We start from the raw sequence: 24,334 nt of genomic DNA, 5'->3' as shown, positions 1-24,334 counted from the left end.
AGAGAGAGAGAGAGAGAGAGAGAGAGAGAGAGAGAGAGAGAGAGAGAGAGAGAGAGAGAGAGAGATGATGTAAGGGTCCCGGAACAGCGATGGTTTTAGAGTAGAAGTCGAAGAGGGAATCAATTCGTCATCGTCATCTTTGCCTTCTTTCTTGATGCTCTCCCATGTCTTCGGACTCAGGAATCATGTTGCAGGTCTCCCTGAAACCCTGCAACACGGGAGCACCAGGTGCCCGGGTTTCCTCATATACAACAAATTGAAGCGGTAACCTGTGTCACTTATGCTAGTTCCAGGAAATGTTTTCCCGGACTAGTATGTACCTCCGCCCACTTCTTTTTGGACACTCAGGTAGAGGGAGCAACTGATGGCTGTCCTGTACGCGACTTGGCAGCTGGAGTGTGCAATCCTCTTGGGAGAATCATGCCACTCCAGGTACTCAAGATCTTTGAAACCTTGAGTTACCTTTACCAGATTCTGGGAGTTAACTCCACACACTGGCATACCCTCCTGCTTGAGTTTCTTCAAACACTCAAGTAGAGGGAGCAACCGATGATCGATTCACTCTTGACTCGTGAGCTCCAGATGTGTGGGTCTCAAGCGCTTGGCTCCAGCCAACCCATGTTCGCATTCGCGTGATGGACCCTGCTTGCCCCAGCCGAGTGCTTGAGTTCGTTTATGATGATACTTGAGAGCTCGGCTCTGGCCAGCCCGTGATCGTGTTCGCTTGATCATTTAAATATTGATTGTTTTTTAAGGTTTTTTAATAAAACTCGGTTATAAGAATATATCTGAAAAAGTTAAACTAAATTCATTGATCATAAGGAGGGCATAATTCCCAAAAATCACTGGGTACTTGGGTTTTACTTGAAACCCCGAGTTACCCTACTAGTATTGTGGGGTTACCTCCACGGACTGGTATATCCTTCTGCTTGTGTTTCCTCGGACACTCGAGTAGCTGCTCCTGCTATTCCTGTTGCTCCAGTTGCCCCAGCTGCTCTTGCTGTTCCTGCCACCCTGGCTGCTCCTGTTGTTCCTGCTGCTTTCCTTTGGATGGGATAACTGACCTCCAACCTGAAGAAGATTTTGAAGAAGAAATCGAAGAAGAGGGGTTGTAAGGTGTCGTCATCGTCGTCTTCATCTTCGACCTTGTCGTCATCGTCGTCTTCGTCTTTGACCTTGTTGTCTGCTGCCTCCTCCCTTTCTCCTCCTGAGGCCGGCCAGCCAAAGAAGAAGGCTGCCTCTCCTTCCCCTAAGAAGACCTGCCATGGGACTTCTAAGAGCCTGTCTCCCTCCACAGGGGAAGCAGTGGGAACTCTCATTGGCTCTCCCCAGCCCTCGGGCTCTGGAACCAATTCGCATGCTCCACCGGGGTCTCGCGTCTCGGGAGCCTCGAGTGCATGGCCTCCCAAGGCCCGCACGCTTGAAACCAGTTCAAAGAAGTCTGCTTCTAAGACTGGTTCTGTACCTGTCTCTTCTCGAGTTTCTTTGGACACTTGAGAGGAGAGAAGACCACTCCCGTTGATTGTTCAGTACGAGATTCGGGAGTGTCAGGTGCTCAGCAGAGTCAAGTCACGCCAATTGCTTGGGATTCTGCAGAATCTTGAGCACCCCAAACTAGCACTGGTGAGTCAGCTCCCTGGTCTGGTTTAGGCACAGACCAAGAGAAAGTGCCGAAACATACAGGTGTTTTGACACTTCCTCAGTCAGGTTCCCAACCTGGTGCTTCGGACTTGAGGGTCCGAGCACTCGGAGATGCAGGAAGGAGGTTCCAGTTCAGTCTTCTTCTTGCAGGAGGTCTTGACCTCGAAGAAGACTGGGGAACATCAACAGGATAGCACAAGTTCATGTCAGAGGAAGTTGCAATCATCATCTTTGTTCTTTGTATGCTGCCACCTCTTCACCTTCTTTGAGTGCTCACCCAGGGAAGACAGAGGGCTCTCTCGTTAGCTCACCCCATTCTCCGGATTTGGGGCCCATATCATGTACCTCATCGAGATATTGTGATTCAGAAGCTCGAGTGTGCAGGTCTCCAAGTTCTGTGTTATCTTCTTCCGAGGCTGGTGTTGTAGAGGAAGCTCCCATGGATTGTCCTGGATGTGATTTGTGAGCTTTGAGTCTCTCCAGGTGCTCGGGTTTCACCAGACCTTGAGTCCCCAAATCAGTACTGCAGAGTCCACTCCCCAGTCTGGTTCAGGCACAGTACAAGAGAAGGTGTTGAAGCATTCAGATGCTTCTTCACCTCTTACCCGTACTTCTTCAATAACTCGGCCAGGTTTCCGACCAAGTACTTCCGTCTCAAGGGTTCAAGTACTCAGAGATGTAACAAGGAAGTCCCCTACTCAGTCTTTTCACAAGGAGGCTTCAGCCCCGAAGAAGACTGGGTCACTTTGTAAGGTGCAGACATAGCTGATGATGGTATCCTCAGCCCCCTTTATGTTACGTCTTTCCGAATACATATCAGTCTTTTCTGGGAACAGGAGACGACTTCTCTATTTGGCAGGACTTGACAGTCTAGTTCAAGTTTGAGAAGCTTGACTTCACACTCAAGCAGAACACTTAAGTGTCCTGACTTGCTGATATATCATTCTCAGTCCCATATCGGCATGTTCAGAGAAGAGTTCAGTTATTCCTGTTACTATGGCATAGACAGCTCAAGAGTAACAAGTTGTCTTCATTCACCTGTCACCCCTGGGGAACCAGCCCTTCAGGAACGGCCTTCCCTTTGCTCCCTTCAGTGGAGATTTCAGGAATTCTTGTCTCCAATAGGGGACTCCGTATTCCTTTCCATTCCTTCGGGAAGGAAATGAATTAAGGATTCTTGTCTCCAATAAGGGACTCCCTATTCCTTTCCATTCCTTTGGGAAGGAAAGGAATTGGTAACTAGTATGGTGAATAGACGACAGGAACTTTGTTGGAGTGTCTCTGCACACTCCTCCCATCATGCCCCTGTTCGCAGGTACATCGACTGAGGGAGAATTCGCTCACCTGGAAGACTTGCTTCTTTCAGGTGAGCGTAACCAGTTGGGCAAACATCTGTACACAAATTTTTGAAACTCAGAACAGTTTTTTTAGTAGCTCTTCCAGAGTTTCAGGATCTTGGTAAACTTTCCTGCAGTGCAGATGAGTGTCAGTACCCCCTTCACCGTGAGAGTAACTTCTATCAACAAAAAAGGCAGGGGGACAGGTTTCCCTCCAGCTTTACAGGTTGATGATGCAAGTATATGAGTGGGCAGCAACACACTCAGCAGAGCTGTTAGCGGGTATATCCTGGGGATTCAGAACATAATGGCAATCAAGCTCATCAACAATGCCAGGTGACAGGGTTTTGACCCTCTCCCCCAGACATTACAAAGATTTCCCAATCTCAGGAGCCTCCCAATGATAATAGTCAACAGAAGCTTAAATGTATTATTCTATCGTTCCACTTCCATGGTCATCGGTATAAACATCTCCCAACCCATGGAACAATCTTCAATCCTCGGAAGAGGCAAGGGATCTCTCAGTTGCTACTCCTTGTCTACGGACATGGGAATCATGGTACAGGGCTCTTCAGAACCCCTTGCCATGAGAGCAAAAGAGGCACAGGTCTGCGTACACCCTGCCTCTGACACGTCCTGGAAGTCCTCTTCCTGGGCCGGTAAAGGACCCTCCACCAGCACACGGGGGTCCTCAGATACCTGTGTATTGGTAGCAACTGTTGTACAAGGTTCCACAGAACCCCATGTTACAGATTTTTTGGGCGCACAGATTCTGTGGACACGCGTGTCACCAGGGGTACACAGTTCTCCCGGATACCTGTGTCACCAGAGGTACATCGGGCTCTGATAGGACCCCCATGTCATCATTTTTGGCCTCGGGAATCTTTTTTCCTGGGCAGGTGAGGGTTCTTGTGACACTGCACAGGGTCCCACAGACTCCATTGCATAAGTAAAGTCCATGGTCTACGGACCCAGGCCCGACTTACAAGAGAGAGTAATGGTCCAACACTCAAGCATGGCCTCACCCCCAGCATGTTCTTGTATAGGAACAGTGCCAGGGTCCCAAACAGGTGATGCAAGCCTATAGGTAAGCTCACCTGTGAAGGAAGTCTCCTATTTAATCTTCTTATCTTTGGAGGTCTAGGCCTCCAACCAGACTATGGCACTCGAAGAGATGAGGTTCTGTCACGCTCGTGTTTGTCCTGAAATTCGTAGCAAGACTTTCGAGTCACTTTTCATCCCATTTCAAACTGGTTAGTAGTATTCGTACAAGATACTACTGTTTCCAGTTAGAGTGTCTATCTTCAAGAGGACTCGACAACTCAAGCCGGAGTATTGATGACTCTTCTTTAGTACTTTTTTGACTAAGAAAGAAGTGTTCAAACACGTTTTCTTTCCAGCCTCACAAGGCTATTGAAGGAGTGTTCTTGACAGCCAAGTGCCTCATGAGGATAGGGACGTTGGTCTGTCCCTCGCACTCCGGAAGAGTCTTCGGTTTTTCAGTATTAAGACAGAAAGTGGCGTAGTTTGTCCACTCTCATATCTTTCTACCTTTAGGATATTGCCCACGGGTCTTGGGACTCCTTTTTCCTGAGCCCTGTGGTGGCTGCTCAACAAGTTGTGTAGCTTGCCCAGATCCCATTGCAGACAGTTTGCATCTCGCCTAAGGTGTTTGGTGGCAAAGAGCAAAGTGTGGGCGAACTGACTCCCTCCCTTCTCTCATTTTCTCTCCTCTCTCGCAGAGAGAGTTGAGTTGTCATCCGTCACGTGCTATTCCGACTCATTCAGAATAAGTAGAGCATTTCAAATCATCAGTGTTATCATATAGCCCAACCGATTCAAAACGTACTAACCTAATCATAGCCTAAGTCTTATACTGTGACACCCAGGTTACTTCTTTCTTATGCTAGTTCAAATTGCGATTATATCAATGCATTGCGTTGTGTATATTAATTTAAACATAAACTATATAAACTTACAATTGGTGCATTCAATGTTCCTAGCTTGAAATGCAGTAGAATCAGATTGGCGTGAGCACTATCTCTACTTCGTAACCCTCATCCAAAGCACACCTCAAGAAATTCTCCTTACATTTAGATATGCATATCTCCTAAAGGAATTTTTCCCTAAATGTACTTTAAGATGAAAAGGAATACTAAGTGGATCTGAAGGCTCTGACAATGGCTGCATTTCCCTCTGGAGTCCTTACTAGCTCGAACCACACTGGATGAAGGCTGTGAAGAGACTGACTTTCACAACTGTCTTTGGCCAACACCAAACACTTGACTAACCACTGGACAAACAACTGATGCCGGTAGTTAAGCACTATTACCCGTATACTTACAATTAAATACACGAAACTGCCAAAACAATGCTTTTCATTACTAAATACAAGCACAACAAAACATAATTTTTAGTCAAAGGGGGCCATGAGAGCCTCATGCAGTTACGTCTGCCAAGGCTCCCAGACTAAAAATAGGGTTTTCATTTCCCTTTGGGTTCAAACCCTGTTATCTTTCTTCTACATAATACGCATTTCCATTTTACGTAAATTTAAAGAGGATACATAAAACTATACCACAACTTGCGGAAAAGTACAATCCCTCTTGTCGAAGTTTCGACACACTCCCCCAAGAAAAACATGCCTACATTATTTACAATAGTCCTGTTCTTATTAATGCCTTTCTGGCTTCTGCAGCTATTTGAGCAGTCCTTCTGCTCGGGCGGGTGCTTGACTAACGTCTTCTGTCGCAGGATTAATTTCCTTTATCTTCTGCCACAGCTCTAAGGGGTATAACTTAATTACAGGTCTCATAAGCCAGCTATGTGCCATTCTTAGAGTAGCCACCCTTGGGACCTTGTCTCGCCCACCGTGTAACTCAGTCACTTGGCCCAACTTCCACTTGCTCCTTGGCCCCTTGTCCTGAATGAGGACAACTTCCCCTATCCTGGGCCAAGAGCCATGCACTATTCCTACTCAATGGGTCTCTCCGATATGGTCTTAAGATTTCTAATGCCGCTACAAACGTGGTGGTGTTGACACTCAGCATGAGTGCTGGGAAATCTCTTCTGCTGCAGAACTTTCTGAAGCTCGTGAAGAACAAGTCACAGGACTGGCTATCATCTAGCTCCACATGTGTGCCTCTGGGTATTGGGCACGTAAATAGGATGATATAAGCCTTCTCAGGACTTTGTCCTTTTCCCTTAACCCATAATGCACTGGTGTAGTCCACGCCTGTGGTATTAAAAGGTTGCTTACATAGCACCCTGAACTCAGGTAATGTAGGAACTATATTGGGCCTATATGGCCTCCCCTGCATTCTCCTGCAAATAGCACATGGTGTATTATACTCTTAGTCAGTTGCCTTTTCTGTGGGATCCAGAACTCCTGCCTGACACTCGCCACAGTTACATTTACATCCATATGAGCATTAGCATCATGATGTTCTTTAATAACTATCCAAGCAACATAGGAACTCTTCGGCAATAGTATGGAAAACTTAGCAGATTCATGTAACTGTGTGTTCTATTCTACCCTTACACCTTATTACCTTGTTGTCCAGATAAAGATTCAACTGGTGTACGAGACCTAGTTTTGGTTTTCTTAACCCCTTCATCAAACTCTCATATTCCTCTTGGAAGAATTCCCTTTGTATGATGGCAATAGTCTTATTCTTTGCCCCCTTGGTGTTCTTCCAAGGTCAGTTCACCAAGCCTCTCCATACTGGTTGAACTCTTACAATTATTCACAAATTGTAGGATCCACGCTGTGGTCCTATAAACCTTTTTAACCTTGCTGAATCTCTCCCAATTCAGCAAGTGAGTATTACCACTCAGGTTGTCCCCTACAGTATTGACCAAAATGTTCTCTTCCCTACCCTGCACAAGTGATCCACCAACCCATGACCTATCTATTGGTCAAGAGGAATTTTTTAACCAAGGGGGTCCCTCCCACCAGAAAGAACTATCCAAGATCATTTCTGTCCTTTTCCCATGTGTCAACCAGTCACTGGGATTATCATCTGTAGGCACATAAGACTGCCTCTGGAATTAAAGTGTTTATTTCCTGTACAGGTTGACCATCACTAATCCGGCAATCAGTAGTCCGGAACAATCAGTAATCCGGCACAAATTTCGGCTAAAGTAATTTCTAATGTTTCCGCACTAATTTTCAAATTTCCCGGGTCGCTGCGCTAACTCGCTTGCCGGCCACTTCGATTTGGTGGCGCATTGTGCTGCATCAACAAACTGGAGGTGTTTGTAAACATAGGCATGCTTTTGCTGTTCCATTTTTTACATTTAATATTGTCTTTTGGCCTACGCTATGGTATATCGTATAGGCTACATATACGGTAGCCTAGCCTACATTATACTAAACTCTATTCACATATTAACAGTATTATACAAACATCAGCATAACAAACGTGCATCTTTTTCATGGATCTTTTAAACAGTTATGCTTTACTACCTTGTATACAATTGTGTATATTCCCATATAGCCTATTGCTTTTGTATTATAAATTGCGATCAAAGTTTTGTTTTCGGCATCGATAACGCGGTGTTTATTTCGCCGCATTTAACTCAGTTCAGAGAGCTTTTCTTGCTTCTAGTAAGCGTAAATGAATATAGATACTTTATTTATTTGGGACAAGGATATTTTTCATTATACGAAATGTTTTTAAGTCGAAATATAACTTAAATACGACTCGTTGTGAAATTAATTTAGCTATTTTTTCGTTAATATGTGACGTTCGCGGGAATCGCGGTGGCCGTTTTGGGGGCATGTTTGTTTTGTGTAAAAAAAAAATAAAGATTCCGTTCGCTATTTTCTCTTGATTTCATCATAATACAAGCTTTACGTATTTATCTTTTATCGGCGTGAAAACAGTAGTAATTTGTATTCTTTCATGCCCAGTAGTTTTGATTAAAATACATTCTCTCCAATTTTATTTACGGTCAAGTTTCATCCATGTTGCCGATGCACGATAATTTATAGTCATTAGCAGCTTGAACATTGTTTTCTCATCTTCAGCTACAACTTGCAGCTTAAAGTTACTGTAGCAATATATTTCCTTGCCGATCTTTTCTCCAAAGCGAATAAGGGTATAGTGTAAAAAATATATCTATCCTATCGTACATTACTTAGCGTCATTTGTAACAACTACAGTAATTGTTTAACCGTACGATGGTTGAAATACAAGCATAACAGTTGTTATCCGGGACGGTTATTAGCAAAACAACAGTTTCCCGTTTGGTTGTTTATTACTGTACGCATTTACGCAAGAGTATAACATTACTAACAATACTTTTATTATTCTCTTTTACCTTTTTAACTAGCAGATGGAATAAAGAGATGGAGAAAAAGAAGTTGGTCTCTCTCGCTGCATGCGCTTGCGCGAAATTAACAATATTTCCAAAATATTTTCGTATCGGTATTAATTGCTAACCCCATCGTAAACTCGATATATCATAAGTCGAATTATCGTAACTCGAGCACTGCCTGTATTTGATAATTGTCTTTTCTTTATTAACGAACTTGTACTGATTTATGGGATATTTTAATTCTAGGGTGAGGTGCTTAGCTACTGTTTCGTGTATTCTAGCCTAGTAAATGGCTAATCCGTCACCCTCTAGGTCCCAGTGATGCCGGATTAGTGATGGCCAACCTGTACTCTATTTTTCACAAATACAGGGAGAACACTTTTCGATGCCAGCCAACTTAGGGCAACTTTACTGTCCGACCAAACGAACAGTTCCACAAACCCATCCTTATCGAAGGATTCTTTAATAAATTTGGCTATTCTTGCTGCTAGCAACAATGCCATCAACTCAAGTTTTGGAACAGTTAATTCTGTAATGGGTGCTACTCTTGCCTTTGTCATTATTAAATAAGAGTTTTCGTTCTTAACTCTATAGGCTACACAACCATATGCTAACTCACTGGCATCACAGATTATATGTAAGGAGTCCCCCTTTCCTAGGCTAGTATTCTTAGGAAACAAAATATCAAGACATTTTTCCAAGTCTTCAGATAACTCAACCCATTGGTTCTGTAATGGGTCTGGGAGTTGTTCATCCCAATCCAGTTGTTGCTTCCACAAATTCTGTAGGTATATCCTTTGCCCTAAAACTGCAGTAGAACTTTCAGTAGGTCAGCTGTTATATGTGGTCCCGTCCACAAACAATGGTTCAAGCTTAACCCACTTTTTCCTTGTCTGACCGAGCAGTCAAATACCATCCTAATAGGGGTTATTGCACTGTCCTTTTTAACACCATGATGTGCCAAGAAATGACAGTCTTCCTCTGTTTTAAAATATTCCACTCTCTCTATGAATCTCCTATCCTCCTGATCCTTCAGGATTTTCTGGTAGTGTTCTAGATACTGAGTGTCCTTGAACTTGACAGTGTTGTTTTAATCTGTTCAAACCCAACCCAAATTTGGAAGTTGATCTTCTTTTATTGCCTTTCCAAGGCAGTGCCACAACATACTGTTTGTCAATTTCAGAATAAGTTATAGTACTCTCAAAGTTCTCTACCTTCTCTTCCTGTTCTGTTATTTCACTAAAGTCAATACCTAAGTTTCAAGATCTTCCTTTGGATCCTTTAAATGAGTAGCCCCTTCAGCCATAATTATGTTGTCAGTTTCCACTGCCAGTTTTAATATGGAAATGAGTCTCCTTGGTGGGAGGGGAGCTACATGTTCCCGTTACCACGTAACCAAATATGGTTAGTAGCAATACTAAATTTTCAAATTTTCTAAACCCTGGTTGTAAGATGTACACACATTGTCAACCCCTATTAACAATTCAATAGGCAATTGTTTCTCTACAGGTAGATCAAAATCTTTATCAGCCAAGCTGATTTTCGTTCTTCAGAACGACCTTAAGTTGTTCTTAACGTCAAATTTCTTTGTATATTCTGGTAGCTCATCTACCACTATACAATCCATATTTATTGATCTACCCTGGTAAGGTACAGCAATGTTCACCATTTCACATTCCGTAACTGGTGTAATAGTCAAGTAACCTCTCAATGATATATTTTCAACTCCCTTGCTTTTATAGTGGAGTCCCTCAAGAGCAGATTTCTTTATAAGTGATCTCTCGGCACAGGTATCTAACAACCCTCTCTTTCGCACAATGCAACCTCTTTTACTCTTTAGAGTTATTGTGGCTGTAGGCAAGATTGACTTCCTAGTCGTCTTATTTCCCCGTCCGGTATTCATCAAAGAGAGAGTTCCAACTTGTACCCCACCTACCTTAGATTTATTTGGCTGGTTTCGATTGCATATAGCACTGTGATGTCTAACAGTGCAGCCATTATTACAACCTTGCCTTTCACAGTCGGAACTGAAGTGTTTATTGGATACACATATGAAACACAAACCCAGAGTTCTGAGTCGTTCTATCTTTCCTCCTCTGTTTACATAGGATTTACAATGTGTCCATATATGATTGCCTCTGCAAAGTGCACACCCTTTAACCTGGTTTACCTTGGCTTTGTTCGTACTTTCTTTAGGCCTTACCGATGTTTTTTTTTACTGGTTCAGTCTGTGAAAAAGCCCTCAGATTGCATATTTCTTCTTCAAGATCTTTTTTAAAGGTTTCAAATTTCAACCAATCTTCTCCACACCTTCGTTTTATTATTTCACTTACACTACTTGGTAATTTGGTGTAGAGCGAGATGGTATACAATTCGCTCAATTCCAGCTGTTCACTCTTCAATGATCTTACGCAGCATTTGAATTGCGCTCTAAAACCTTGTAGTGATTCTGCATCTGCCTTAGGGGTCTCAGTTTGGAAGAGTTTTTTATAAACACAACTTTATTTTGTCTTTTCTGCCATAGGTCTCTTTTAACAGGTTCACTGCTTGTAAATGTTTATCAACTAATTTAAAACCAGATATCAGTTCCAGAGCCTCACCTTCCAATAGGCCCTTCAAGTAAGAAAACTTATGTATATTCTCAGAATTAGTACGTTGGTGTACTGATATTTCATAAAGTTCCCAAAATGAATTCCATTCGAATACATCACCATCCAAATGTTTGAGGTCTAACTTAGGTAACTTTACACTAGCTTTAACAGGCAATATCGGTGTACTAGGTTCACCTCTCACAGCTAGAAGACTCATGATGGAGGAATTTAGTCTGTGAATTTCAGTGCCTACCTTTAGGCTCTATTCAGCTTTATTCATAATTTGGTCAGGTTGTCCTATAGAATCTGTTAGATCCAATATTTCATTATCCAATTCCTGGATTTTCTGCAAATATTCCTTCAAGAAGTCTCTCAATGAAGAAATACTATTGATATCACCTGCATCAATAGTGGTTTCAACCTTTTTTGAGCAGTTAGTTATCACAGACTTAAAACTCCCCCTGTCTCCTCTTTGATTCTTCCAGGTCAGACATCTTAGCCTATGATTTACCAACACTAGATATACAAATTCTTAATTACTAAAGTGTACAAACTGCCAGCTGCAAAAAAATATATATATATACCACATTAGCAAACATAATATTCAGAAGCTGGCTACACCTCTTCAAATTAATCAATGGTACAGTAGGTCACTACTGGTTATATTATGGAGATGTGCCCTTCATTACACACACACACACATTATATATACACAATGTACAACATAGGGTTTTATTTCAAATTAAATTTCACTTAAATATCTCAAAACTTAACATAAACGTCAAGAATAATTTTACATTAATATTTTCTCTCCATTAACTACAATTTACAAATGAAAAAATAAACAATTTACGAAGTGGAAATGAGTCAACCATCATTTGCCTAACCTAACTTAACCTAATTTCTGGGATGGTGTAAGGACAACCTGGTATTTACCAATCCTGACTGAAAGTGTAAGCATCTGCTGCTTCACATAAGCGACTTGCCAGCATCTTATAACTATCATATTGAAAATGATTGTGCTCGATATCTATCCCTGGGGATGTTTCTAGGAGCGTAACGAATCTCTGTACTAACTATCAAAACCTTACAGTTATAGATACCTTCCAATCTCTCTGCTAGTCCTAAAATCTTATTTTTTACCTTTTTCACCAATTCTGGATCATCGTCATTTACATCAATATCATTTCCTTCGATGTACAGGGTAATGATATCTGGGGTAAAAGTGTCAATTTGGCCACTAGTGCAGGATCCAGTAGGTTATCGCACACTGCTCCTGATTTCCCAGAAGTGCGATAATACAGGGGCTGTTTTAGTCTCACATCACTTTTCTGCAGCACCCTGTCATAAGATGACTTAGATGTTTTACATGAGAATGTCCTATCACAGCAGCATTTCGCTGTATGCGAAATACGTCTAGATAGGCCACAGCCATTTTCTCAACTGTATCCAGTGAACAATGATCTCAAAAAATAAAAATGGAGTTACTATCAAAAAGTCAGGTTTCAGTTAGGTTAGGTGATGATTGACCAAGTTAATCCTACTAATCCATTTCAGGCTTGGCTAACACGTGACATTCTAAAATGGCTGCCACCATCAGCTGGTCACCTTTTTATCTTTATCACCAAATATCACAACAATCCTTAAAATTTCATAAACCCTCACTATACAGATCTCTGCTATAGTAACCAATCACTGAGATCCAGGTCACGGCACCAATTTATTCCAACTCATTCAGAATAAGTAAAGGATTTCATATCGTCAGTGTTATTGTATAGCCCAAACGATTCGAAAATTACTAACCTAATTGTAGCCTAAGTCTCATACTACGACACCCAGGTTACTTCTTTCTTATGCTAGTTCAAATTGCGATTACATCAATACATTGCGTTGTGTATATTAATCTAAACATAAACAATATAAACTTACAGTTGGCGCATTCAATGCTCCTAGCTTGAAATACAGTAGAATCAGATTGGCGTGAGCACAATCTCTACTTCGTAACCCTCATCCAAAGCACACCTCAAGAAATTCTCCTTACATGTAGATATGCATATCTCCTAAAGGAATTTTTCCCTAAATGTACTTTAAGATGAAAAGGAATACTTAAGTGGATTTGAAGGCTCTGACAATGGCTGCATTTCCCTCTGCAGTCCTTACTAGCTCAAACCACACTGGATCAAGGCTGTGAAGAGACTGACTCTCACAACTGTCTTTGGCCAACACCGAACACTTGACTAACCACTGGATGAACAACTGGTGCCAGTATTTAAGCACTATTACCCATATACTTACGGGTAATAGTGCTTAGCTACCGGCATCGGTTGTTTGTCCTGTGGTTAGTCAAGTATATTTACAATTAAATACACAAAACAGCCAAAACAACGCTTTTCATTACTAAAGACAAGCAGAACAAAACATAATATCCTTCTTCTACAGTACATAATACGCATTTCCACTTTATGTAAATTTAAAGAGAATACATACAACTATACCACAACTTGCGGAAAAGTACAATCTCTCTTGTCGAAGTTTTGACACTTGCTGGTCGGGCAGGTCATGCAGGTGAACCTACATAGCTGAGCACCCTGTCTATAATCTTAGATTAATAGATGCAACTCCTCCCCTCTCTCTAGCAAGGGGAGAGAGGGGCTGACGATAAAACAAACCCATTGGTTATCCTAGTTTTATTGTCTCCGATGCTTTGGGTTCATCCAAGCCTTTTTCGAAGCAGTGTTGCTACACACACATTAATTCAAAAGGTCCAGAAGTCTGACAGTTGAACACACAGTCATTCACACTTCTGTTCAGTTCATCAGAGGCTGGTCTCCTTCTTTGCTCTTACATGACCAGGAAGGAGTCACAGGTGAGGCGAACTCGAGTCAGTTCAGAAGCTTACTCAGAATCCTCTCTCCAAGAAGTGAGTCTTCCTATTGTAAAGGACTGAGGGTTTGTGTATCGTGTAGGAACAAATCACAATTTTTAAAGTAATTTGTATTTTTCCTAATTATACAAACCTGAGGTCCTTTACAATTTATGCCCACCTCAGCCACCCCTCATTCTGCTTCCTAGGCCAAATGGCAAAGTGAGTTTATACTGACTGGGAGGGCAGGACTCCCACCTGTAGTCAGTAGTTAACTACGTACTTCATCACCTTGTTTAAAGTAAAATGACTGTGTTTCAGCTGCGCTGAAGTAAATTCCTATTGTAAAGGACCTCAGGTTTGTATAGTTAGGAAAAATACAAATTACTTTCAAAATTTGTGATTTTACCCATGTGTTGTGTATTCAGTATTCTGATATAATCTTTCTTTCTAACATAACACAACCATTTATTAGCCTTGAGAGTGGTAAAACTGGTTTTTATGTTGCAAAGGCAACGAAGTTAAACTGGTTTTCTCACCTCACTTACGATTCTGTGACACTCTTCATCTTTCTCAGAGTGTTTTATTCCTTCACAGTGCGGAGGAAGGTTTGCATTCTGAAAATTATTACTTGACATTTGTAATGTTGTAGGTTTTTTCAGAAGTTTATGAGGGACTTGAGGGACTTGCAGTATGTTGCTGATTGCTCAATCTGACTTGTCTACGGGCATGCAAGCAGCTGCTTGGGTTCCTGTGGAACCCCAGAGAGATGGTGCAAGGGTCCCGAGACAGTGATAGACTTGTGTTACGTCTCTTGTTCCCGAGACAGTGATGGACTTGTGTTACGTCTCTTGTTGGTGCTCTCCCATGTCTTTGGACTCGGGGACCATGCCTTGCCTCTCGCCAAGACCCTGTAACATGGGAGCACCAGGTGCGCGGGTCTCCTCAGATATGACACATTGAAGAGGTAACCCATGTCATCGATACTAGTTCCAAGAGGTTACCTTCCCAGACTAGTGCATACCTCCACCTGTGTGTCTTCGTATGCTCAGGTAGAGGGAGCAACCAAAGATCGTCCTGTGCATGACTAAAGCTCTGAGTGCACAGACCTCCAAGAACTTTGTCTCCCCGGGTACTTGGGTTTCATAGAAACTCCAGGTTACCTTTACCAGTATTGTGAAGTCTGCTTGAGTTTCCCAAGACACTCGAGTAGAGAAAGCAACTGATTATCGATCCAATCGTTACTCAGGAGCTCCAGGTGCAAGGGTCTCTGACAGGACTCGCGTCACCACAGGTACTCAGGTTTCTTCGAAATCCTGAGTTACCTTTTACCAGTAACATGGAACCACTCCACGGACTGTTATAAAGCCTACCTTGGCTAGAGACTCCTTGATTTCTCAAGTAGTGGAAGCAACTGATGCAAGAAACTTTCGTGACTCGGGAGCATCAAGTCCGCTCACCTGAAGAAGCTACAAATAAGTTCTCCATACAGTCGTTTTCGTATGCAGAGGCTACAGCCTTGAAGAAGACTGGGAAACGTGAGAGAACAGCCCGAGTCCATGCCCGAGAGTGCCTGTGTTTGCGTGAATGAGCCTGCTTACTTGGGGATAGCTTCTGTGTACATTTGTGTGAACCCATTTGCTCTCCTCAGGACAGTCCCAGCCCATGTTAGTGTGAGTGGATTCGCTCTCTTAGACCTGTGCAGTCATTGTCAGCACAGGTTGATGATCTTTTACGGTTTTCCTCTCCCGTCGGGGCTTCGGCTCTGGTAGATCAGAGAAAAGTGCTTGGCCCATCCTGTCCCCTCAACCTCTTGGGGTTACACCAGGAGCCACAAGTCGAACAGAAGAGTTCATGATTGGGATGCCATGTCCCAATGAAGCTTGCACGCCGGGTTCAGTTCTAGGATTGGGCTGGTCGTATGCTCAAGTGTTTGAGAGTAGGTCTGTGGTTTCTGTCAAGGCTTCTCGCATGCCGATAATAGTCCAGGGGTTCCGTGACCTGGAAAGGCTCTAGGGTTTTTCCCTCAGGACAGTGATATACCCAGTCTTCAAAGAACTTATTCGGAGATTGTGTTGCTGATGTGTCGGTGCAGTGATCTTGGGAAGAGACCATGGCTGCTTCATTGGATGGTAAGTCTGCCCTCAAAGTTTTTGGGCACAAAGGAGGAACCCAAAGCTTCATTGGTTCAATCTTCATCGCTTGCAGAGGCCACGGCCTCAAAGAACACTTAGTTCATCTTCAGGGTAGCCCGCATTCAGTCCGTGTGTGCACAGTCACTCACCCTGGGACAGCCCTCGTTCTTGTTCCAGAGAACTGGCCTGCTCGGCCAGAGATATCTTCGTGCGTGTTTGTGTGATTACGTTCGCTATTCCACACCTGTATGGCCTTTGTCAACTTCGAGTTGACAATCCTCCACGGCCTTACACACCTGCTGAAGGGGTTTTTAGCCAGGTGAATTTTTTCTTGTAGTATAACCAGGACAATTCACTCCGGTTTCTCCTACCGTGCAGGACACTTCATCAGTCTTTATTTCATCAGAAGATTTCATCAATACCTCAGAGAGTCCTTTGCTGACCAACAGATTGACCCAGTGTTCGAGTCCGTCGCTGACTGCCTCCCTGCAGAGGGAACTTCCCTTTCACAGGGCAGTGACAATGAAATTGACTGTCATGGCAGCATTCCATACAGTCCCCTGGATGGATCTTGGTTCCATTACGTGGCCAAGATCGCTTTTTCTTATCAGGCTCTCAGTTCAGGAAGGAAGGCACATTCAGGAGACCGATGTTGCCTGGAGGTAGAACCTCCTTCTACCTAGCCCACCAGACAGCTAACCTGTGCAATTCTGGTGCCAAGAGAAGAGACACTATCTTGACTCAGGTTACCAGGTTTGTTGGTTACGAGTCGGCACTGGTTCTCGGGAATGAACCAATACTGGGTTCCACTTCCCTCTGGCTAGTGGTAGAAGTAGATGCTTCAAGCAGCAGGTAGGATCAGGGATTGATCTCCGTGTTCACTAGGCGATGGCCAAGACCTCCAGGCCTTTGCATAATTTTACAGCTATGCCCTCTGGCCAGACTGTTTCTTCCTCTCCAGTTCTGAGGAAGCCCGAGGCATCTAGGGCCTGCAAAGGTACACCCAATCTTCTTCTTCCCAATCAGGAAGGTGTGCTTCAGCGCTCCTTTGAGCCCCCCTGTCTGCCCTGGGAAGGGGGCAAGAGTATGGGGAAAGGGAAGGACACTAGGGGCAGCGTTCTTATTCCGCCTTCTGCTGTTAAAGAGAGGGTACCTGACAAGCCATAAAGCAATGTGGCACCATACGGGGCCGAAGCCTTCGAGTTTCCGCCACCCCTCTCCAATGTGTGGTCCACTTCCAGACTTCAGTCTCTGCCTTATCCTGAACCTTGCCCTTGGTAAGAGGTGAAGGTGTTGCTGAGGATGGTACTGTTAGTACTTGGTAGGATGCATATTTTTTAGTATACAGTATATCCATTTTGTTTGGGGACAAGAGACGACTTCTCTAATTTGCTAGGTCTTGGCATTCTTGTTCAAGTTTAACCCTTTCCTGCCCAGTTTGGCATATTACGCAATAAACCCCTACCCCCTTCCTGTCTGACTAGCGTAATTATCGTAAAATTTACTGACATTTTTAAATGCGTGTGGTAGGGGTAAATTTTTTTATTTTCGTACAGTTGGTGGTTTCCATAGGCTAAAGCATACCTTGGACCGTGTAACTTAGGCATCGATCGCCAGGCAAGCAGTCCCTATACTGGGCATGCGCAATTCCTGGCATAGTAAATTTCCACAATGAAATCAGCTGATCCTACCCACGTTTCTCTCTCGTATCTTACATTTTTTTATAAAATGTAGGATTACATTATTGGAAACACTGTGTTTGGTATCCTCTATTTTCTATAAATTTTTAGTTCCTCTACTGTGCATGCGCAAATCCATGGCGTAGTAAAATTCTCACAATGACATCAGCTGATCGCACCCACGCAGGCCTGGCAGGCCACACTTCTGTCAGAGACCATGCGTGCGAGGCTGGGTAAACACGTGTGGCTGGTTACATAAGCGGCGTCAATCGAGAACAGTTTCAACATGCTTTCGCAAAGTTTTTTGCGGTAAAACTAGCGGAAATTTGTTAGTGCATCACATAGAGACGTCTGGATTTTAGGCAGGGCTCTGAATCTCATTTTTCATTATCATATATATCGATATTTAGAGAATTTTGTTGGCTTTCTCATAAAAATAATTCATTCACCCAACTGTTATAGCTTTTGAGCTACGAACGATAATGTTGACAACGGTAACATTTTTTTTTTCGTTTCGAACAGCTTATAACGTCAAAATGAAACTGTTGCTCTTACCAAAGCCATTTTTCTTGACTCTCACTTTATTCCTCAACCTTTCCTCTACATTTTTGTATATTTACAAAGTGATTTCTATGAAAAAATCCGAGGTAGAGCTCTTCAAAAAAAAATGTCTAGCGATAATTCTCACCGTATGCCTGGCGGCGCGCTCTGTTTCTTACCCACTTTTCTATCAATTTTTCACCAACTGGGCTGATTCGTTTTTCATTATTTTATATGTCGATATTTAGAGAATTTTCTTGGCTTTCTCATAAAAAATAATTCATTCGCCTAACTGTTATAGTTTTTGAGCTACGAACAATAATGTTGACAACGGTAACTTTTTTTTTCGTTTCGATCAATTTATAACGTCAAAATGAAACTGTTGCCGTTACCAAAGCCATTTTTCTTGACTTTCCCTTTATTCTTCAACTTTTCCTCTACTTTTTCGTATATTTACAAAGTAATTTCTATGAAAAATAACCGAGATAGGGCTCTTCAAAAAAAAAAAAAATTTTTCTAGAGATTCTCACCAAGGCCGGGCAGAGCGCTCTGTTTCTCACCCTCTTTTCTATCAATTTTTTCACCAACTGGACTTATTCGTTTTCCATTTTTTTATATGTCAATATTTAGGGAATTTTATTGGCTTTCTCATAAAAAATTATTCATTCTCTAACTGTTATAGCTTTTGAGCTACGAATGATAATGTTGACAACGGTAACATTTTTTTCGTTTCAATCAAATTATAACGTCAAAATGAAACTGTTGCCGGTACCAAAGCCATTTTCTTGACTCTCACTTTATTCTACATCTTTTCCTCTACATTTTCGTATATTTACAAAGTAATTTCTATGAAAAATAACCGAGATAGGGCTCTTCAAAAAAAACTTTTTTCTAGCGATAATTCTCACCATAGGCGGGCAAATCGCTCTGTTTCTTACCCTCTTTTCTATAAATTGTTTCACCAACTGGACTTATTCGTTTTTCATTGTTTTATATATCAATATTTAGAGAATTTTGTTGGCTTTCTCATAAAAAATAATCCATTCGCCTAACTGTTATAGCTTTTGAGCTTTAACGATAATGTTGACTACAGTAACATTTTTTCGTTTCAATCAGTTTATAACGTCAAAATGAAACTGTTGCCGTTACCAAAGCCATTTTTCTTGACTCTCACTTTATTCTACATCTTTTCCTCTACATTTTCGTATGTTTACAAAGTAATCTCTATGAAAAATAACCGAGATAGGGCTCTTCAAAAAAACTTTTTCTAGCGATAATTCTCACCATAGGCGGGCAAATCGCTCTGTTTCTTACCCTCTTTTCTATAAATTTTTCACCAACTGGACTTATTCGTTTTCATTGTTTTATATATCAATATTTAGAGAATTTTGTTGGCCTTCGCATAAAAAATAATCCATTAGCCTAACTGTTATAGCTTTTGAGCTACGAACGATAATGTTGACAACGGTAACATTTTTTTTCGTTTCAATCAATTTATAACGTCAAAATGAAACTGTTGCCGTTACCAAAGCCATTTTCTTGACTCTCACATTATTCTTCAACTTTTCCTCTACATTTTCGTATATTTACAAAGTAATTTCTATGAAAAATAACCGAGATAGGGCTCTTCAAAAAATCTTTTTCTAGCGATAATTCTCACCATACGCCGGGCAGAGCGCTCTGTTTCTTGCCCTTTTTCTATCAATTTTTTCACCAGCTGGACTTATTCGTTTTCCATTCTTTTATATGTCGATATTTAGAGAATTTTATTGGCTTTCTCATAAAAATAATTCATTCACCTGACATTCATATTTTTGGGTTCTGAACGAAAATATGAAAATAAGTAAAGATTTTTTTTTTTCGTGAAATAACTCACATTTTTTTGTATTTAGAGAGCTGGGACTCTTATTCTGACTATTCCATCATAAAATATAAACATCTAGAAAAAAAGGACAGCAAAATGAACGTTGTTGGCATAAAATTTCTATTTTTGCTGAATTTTCGAAATAATTATTTTTTTGCACTGTCGAGCGCTCCCAGACACATCGGGGCTCATGTGCCCTCAGTGATGTGATAACTATGCAGATATGAAAGGGTTAAGAAGCCCAGACATCAGCAGGTTCAGAGAAGAGTACAGTTGTTCCTGACTTTACAGGAACAACCAGCTCGACAGTGACAAGTCGTCTTCGTTCACCTGTCAACCTTGGGGAAGCCGGGCCCTCGTGAGTGGCTTCATCCTCGTTCCCTTCAGTGAAGGATGCAGGAGTTCTAGTCTCCAATAAGGGACTCCCTATTCTTTTCATTCCTCCCGGGGAGGAATTGAATCAGGAATTAGCCTGATGGCTAGACGATAGGAACCCTGAGTGTCTCTTCAGACTCGTCTTCCCATCATGCTCCCATTCTCAGGTGCATTGACCGAGGGACAAGGCACACACCTGGAGGAGTTGCTGCTTTCAGGTGAGTGGAACCAGAACAGCAAACACCTCCACATCAATATTCTGGAACTCAGGACAGCTTCCTTAACTCTTTGAGAGGTTCAGGATCTCGGTAAGCTACTCAGTGGTACTGATGAGTGTCAGTACCCCATCACCATGAGAATAACTTTTGTCAACAAACAGGGATGTGGGTACTGATTTCCTTGAGCTCTGCATGTTTGCAGTACAGGTGTACAAGTGGGTGGTTGCACACTCAGTAGAGCCATTAACCAAGTACATTCGTAATGGCAGATAAGCTCAGTCACTAGTGTCAGATGATACGGACCTGGTGCCAGGAGTGACCATGTATTGCATCAGCACAATGATCCAGTGTGTGTCTCCTTTGATTCGCTGTCAAGCTGTGCCTAATTGCGTAGTCCTAGTTCACAAGGGAAAGAGAAACATACAGCCTATTAACCTATTTTGCCATATCTTTATGTCAGGGAACCCACTAGTGCCCCACAATTGGATTGTGACCCATACATTGCAGTAGTTATGAGTTATGTGTGTGTGTGTGTGTGTGTCCATGTAGGGCTGTATTGGTATAAGACCAACTGCCACCTTGAAAGGAGTGAGCCAAATATTCACTAGCAAGAGAAGCTAAAACTAAGTCAAAGTATCCCAAGATTTTGATGAGTGTGGGAGCCGTGACCAAAAGAGTCAAGGAACAGGCTTTTCTTCAATATAATTGATCTGCATTCACATTCATTATTTTTTTTTGTTAAGCTGAAGGTAATGTTTGATAGCTGGGATAAAGTAATTGGTAATTAAATAGTGATTGCATCATTACCAAGCCCATGTTTAAATTGTTCATAAGATTTTTTTTTCCAGGCATTGGACCTTTTAGATAAACTTCTGACCTTAGACCCAAGCAAAAGGATAGATTCTTCCTCAGCTCTAGATCATGATTTCTTTTGGACAGACCCCATGCCAGGGGATCTTTCCAAAATGTTATCACAGCATACTCAGGTATGTTTACATACATTTAATTTCCTCCTCTTCATCTGCATGCTTGTAGACCAACATTATTTGATAATATATTAAAAGATATCAGTCATTATTATTTATTAAAATTATGCTCATACTTCACAGAGTATGTTTGAGTATTTAGCTCCAGCAAGACGACCAGGTGCTTCAAACCGGCCAATGCTTCAACCTCGCCAGCCAGACAATGTATCAACCTATCAGGAACGTGTTTACTAAGAGTTGGTGGATATAGAAGTGGTGGATATTGTATATGTCATTGTATACTATCATTGTCATTATTCATAAGGCAAGTTATCACAAAATATTTAGATTTTGAAGATCCATTGCATGGCTGTTTTTTCTTACTAAGATTTTTTAAAATGAGGACTTGATTAGTGAAAGGTCCATTATGTGAACATTGAAGAGTTCTAAGCACATTTTAGATTTTTCTGTTTTCCAAGTTGTGATTTATTTTATTATAATTATGCTATTTATATGTACCAAAGAAAAAGAATAACATTTACATACAGAATATTAGGTTTAAAGCACTGCTGTATGTAGGTGTAAAAATAGGAATGGGCTACTGTAATTTCAAACTAAGGTGGAGTGAGCTTATACATTTAAATGAAAGTCATGATAATTCAAGAAATGCTAGATCAGTTTGGAGTTTCAAATGGTCTTTCCAGGTTTGCATACTTAAAATGTATACAGTATTAGTTTCTTTATATATTAGTAAGGGCTTTGATATTTTTATAAGTACCTTCACTTTATGATTCATCCTTCATTTTTTCTTTTTAACATTATATTCACATTTGTGCCAGTGCATCATTTTTGGAAAGAGTTGAATTATTGCAGTTTATGGCAGTTCAGTGATATCTGAGGCAAAACTTATAAAGTTTTGGATTTAAAGTTACTGAATTTTTATCAACTTGTGGTTTAGTTCTTCCTTCTGTAATTATTTAAACTATTTTTCCATTGGCATATTGTGGTTTACCAGCAAGCTGTCTTCCTAGTATGCAATGGCAGGCACAGTTCTTTTTATTAGAGAATTTTGACTTATGTATTGTACTGCAATACCCTTCAGGAATTTTGAGTGTGTTGTCAAACCCATTATATAAGATTGAAATCAGAGAATAAGTATTTTTCATTAAAAGTGATTCTTGGAGACATTTACTTCTTGTTTTTTTATATATATACATTATTTTTGTAATTGCTAACTACTAGTTTAGTATTTGCATGGGAAGGCTTTTTCTTATTTGAAATGGATTATTAATATGAAGTACAAGTGTTATTTAATGGAATTGGTGGGGATAATTCTAACAAGCTGATGAGCATATATTATGAAAGTACAGACAGTGATATCTTAGGTTGCAGTATGAAAATAGCCAAGTGTTGATGTACAGCTTTAGCTCTGTGAACTTTAATGGTATCGCATCAAGAGGTTTGGGTCTGTTTTTTGTTAGCATTTACATGAGCATTTTGTAATCTGAACATTTTTGATGAAGCGATAAACTATAGGAACTGAAGGAATATGAAGTGTGATGTTCTGTTGAAAACTAAAAGAAAAAGTAGTGGTAAAATTATATTCTATTTTTTAATAATGCCAAGTAGCCCTGTATTGTAAGTGTTTTATTGTGCTAAGGTGATATTTAGTCCTTTTGTGCATCTCAATGCTAGAAGTAGATACTAATTGGATAGCCATTGGGATACAACTTTATATATTGTTTTACTTGATATTTTCTTGATGTAAGTATACAGGCCTTATCTGTTACCTCATTATTTGCATAGCAGTATTTTCATATATGATGGCATGTATAGTTTTTTCCATTTCTCTGTTATGCTGTTTAAGTACAGCTGCATTGTGCAAAGGGAGCAGTCTGGAAAGTCATTTTTGTGTGGGCTTTATTTTAAAATTATAGTTTTTTTCTTTACAGTCAGTTTCTTTTATGGAATGCATCTCCTAGTTCTCAGTTCCCAAAAACAGAATGGATGAGTTGTTTTGTAAAATATTACATTACCAGATGACATTTTAATGTCATAAAGGTGCTAGAAGCTACTAATATAGTTCATTTTGTTGCCTTGTTAACCCCTAAGAAGAGGTTATCTTGTACAGTATAAACAAACATTCTTAGGAATAAACTAGCCTTGTGGTGATTACAGTATGTCAAGTAATGGCATATGTACATTTAGCAAAAATGATGCTGTTATGCTTAAAACCACTTAATATTATGTGCAGAGTTAACTGTATTGTCAGGCTGCAATAGGAATGTTGGTGGTAAGTATTGTCCTACCATTTAAGAAACAGGCATCATTTTTTTAACTTTTCCTCTGTCAACCCTTCAATAATTGATGGTTTAACCTGTCAACCTGTAGTACTGTGTAGCTAATATTAAGAAAAAACTAACTGAAAAGAGGCAGAAGGTCTTGGATGTGGTAGAACAATTCTGCTATATTTTTGGCACTTATATTAAGAGGGGAGTCCAGAAAAGAGAAGCAACTGCATAGATCAGGTGGAAAAAGTTTCCTAGAGTATTGAAATGGGAAAAAAGCACGTTAAAAGAAGAAGAAGAAGAAGTATTGGGAACTAGAGCTTACCATTTGTAAACCAGGTGTGAGTCTATGGCACATGTATAATGCCTGTACTTCCCTATGCAGCAGAGACTTGGAAACTTTCAAAGAAAATAAGGAGATTGAAGTGATGTGGCAACAAAACATCAAGATCCAAGGTTGGAGTTCATTGGGAAGATAATTTTACAAGTAAAATAGTTGAGAGATGCAATGTGCAG

At 41.0% G+C, this 24,334-nt stretch overlaps 1 protein-coding gene across 1 annotated transcript in view; it reads left to right on the top strand.

The window, feature by feature from the left end:
• LOC136836328 (cyclin-dependent kinase 9-like) overlaps positions 1-24,107 on the top strand; it is a 286,298-nt gene extending 262,191 nt beyond the window's left edge. Inside the window, exons 9-10 of the mRNA XM_067100490.1 lie at positions 21,414-21,551; positions 21,675-24,107. Coding sequence (XP_066956591.1) covers positions 21,414-21,551; positions 21,675-21,785 — 249 coding nt within the window. The 3' untranslated portion in view covers positions 21,786-24,107. The remainder of the gene's footprint in view (positions 1-21,413; positions 21,552-21,674) is intronic.
• Positions 24,108-24,334: the final 227 nt, after the last annotated feature.

This window comes from Macrobrachium rosenbergii, chromosome 4 (assembly GCF_040412425.1).
Source record: "Macrobrachium rosenbergii isolate ZJJX-2024 chromosome 4, ASM4041242v1, whole genome shotgun sequence".
Classification (NCBI taxonomy): domain Eukaryota; kingdom Metazoa; phylum Arthropoda; class Malacostraca; order Decapoda; family Palaemonidae; genus Macrobrachium; species Macrobrachium rosenbergii.
This window is presented reverse-complemented; position numbering and strand designations above follow the sequence as displayed.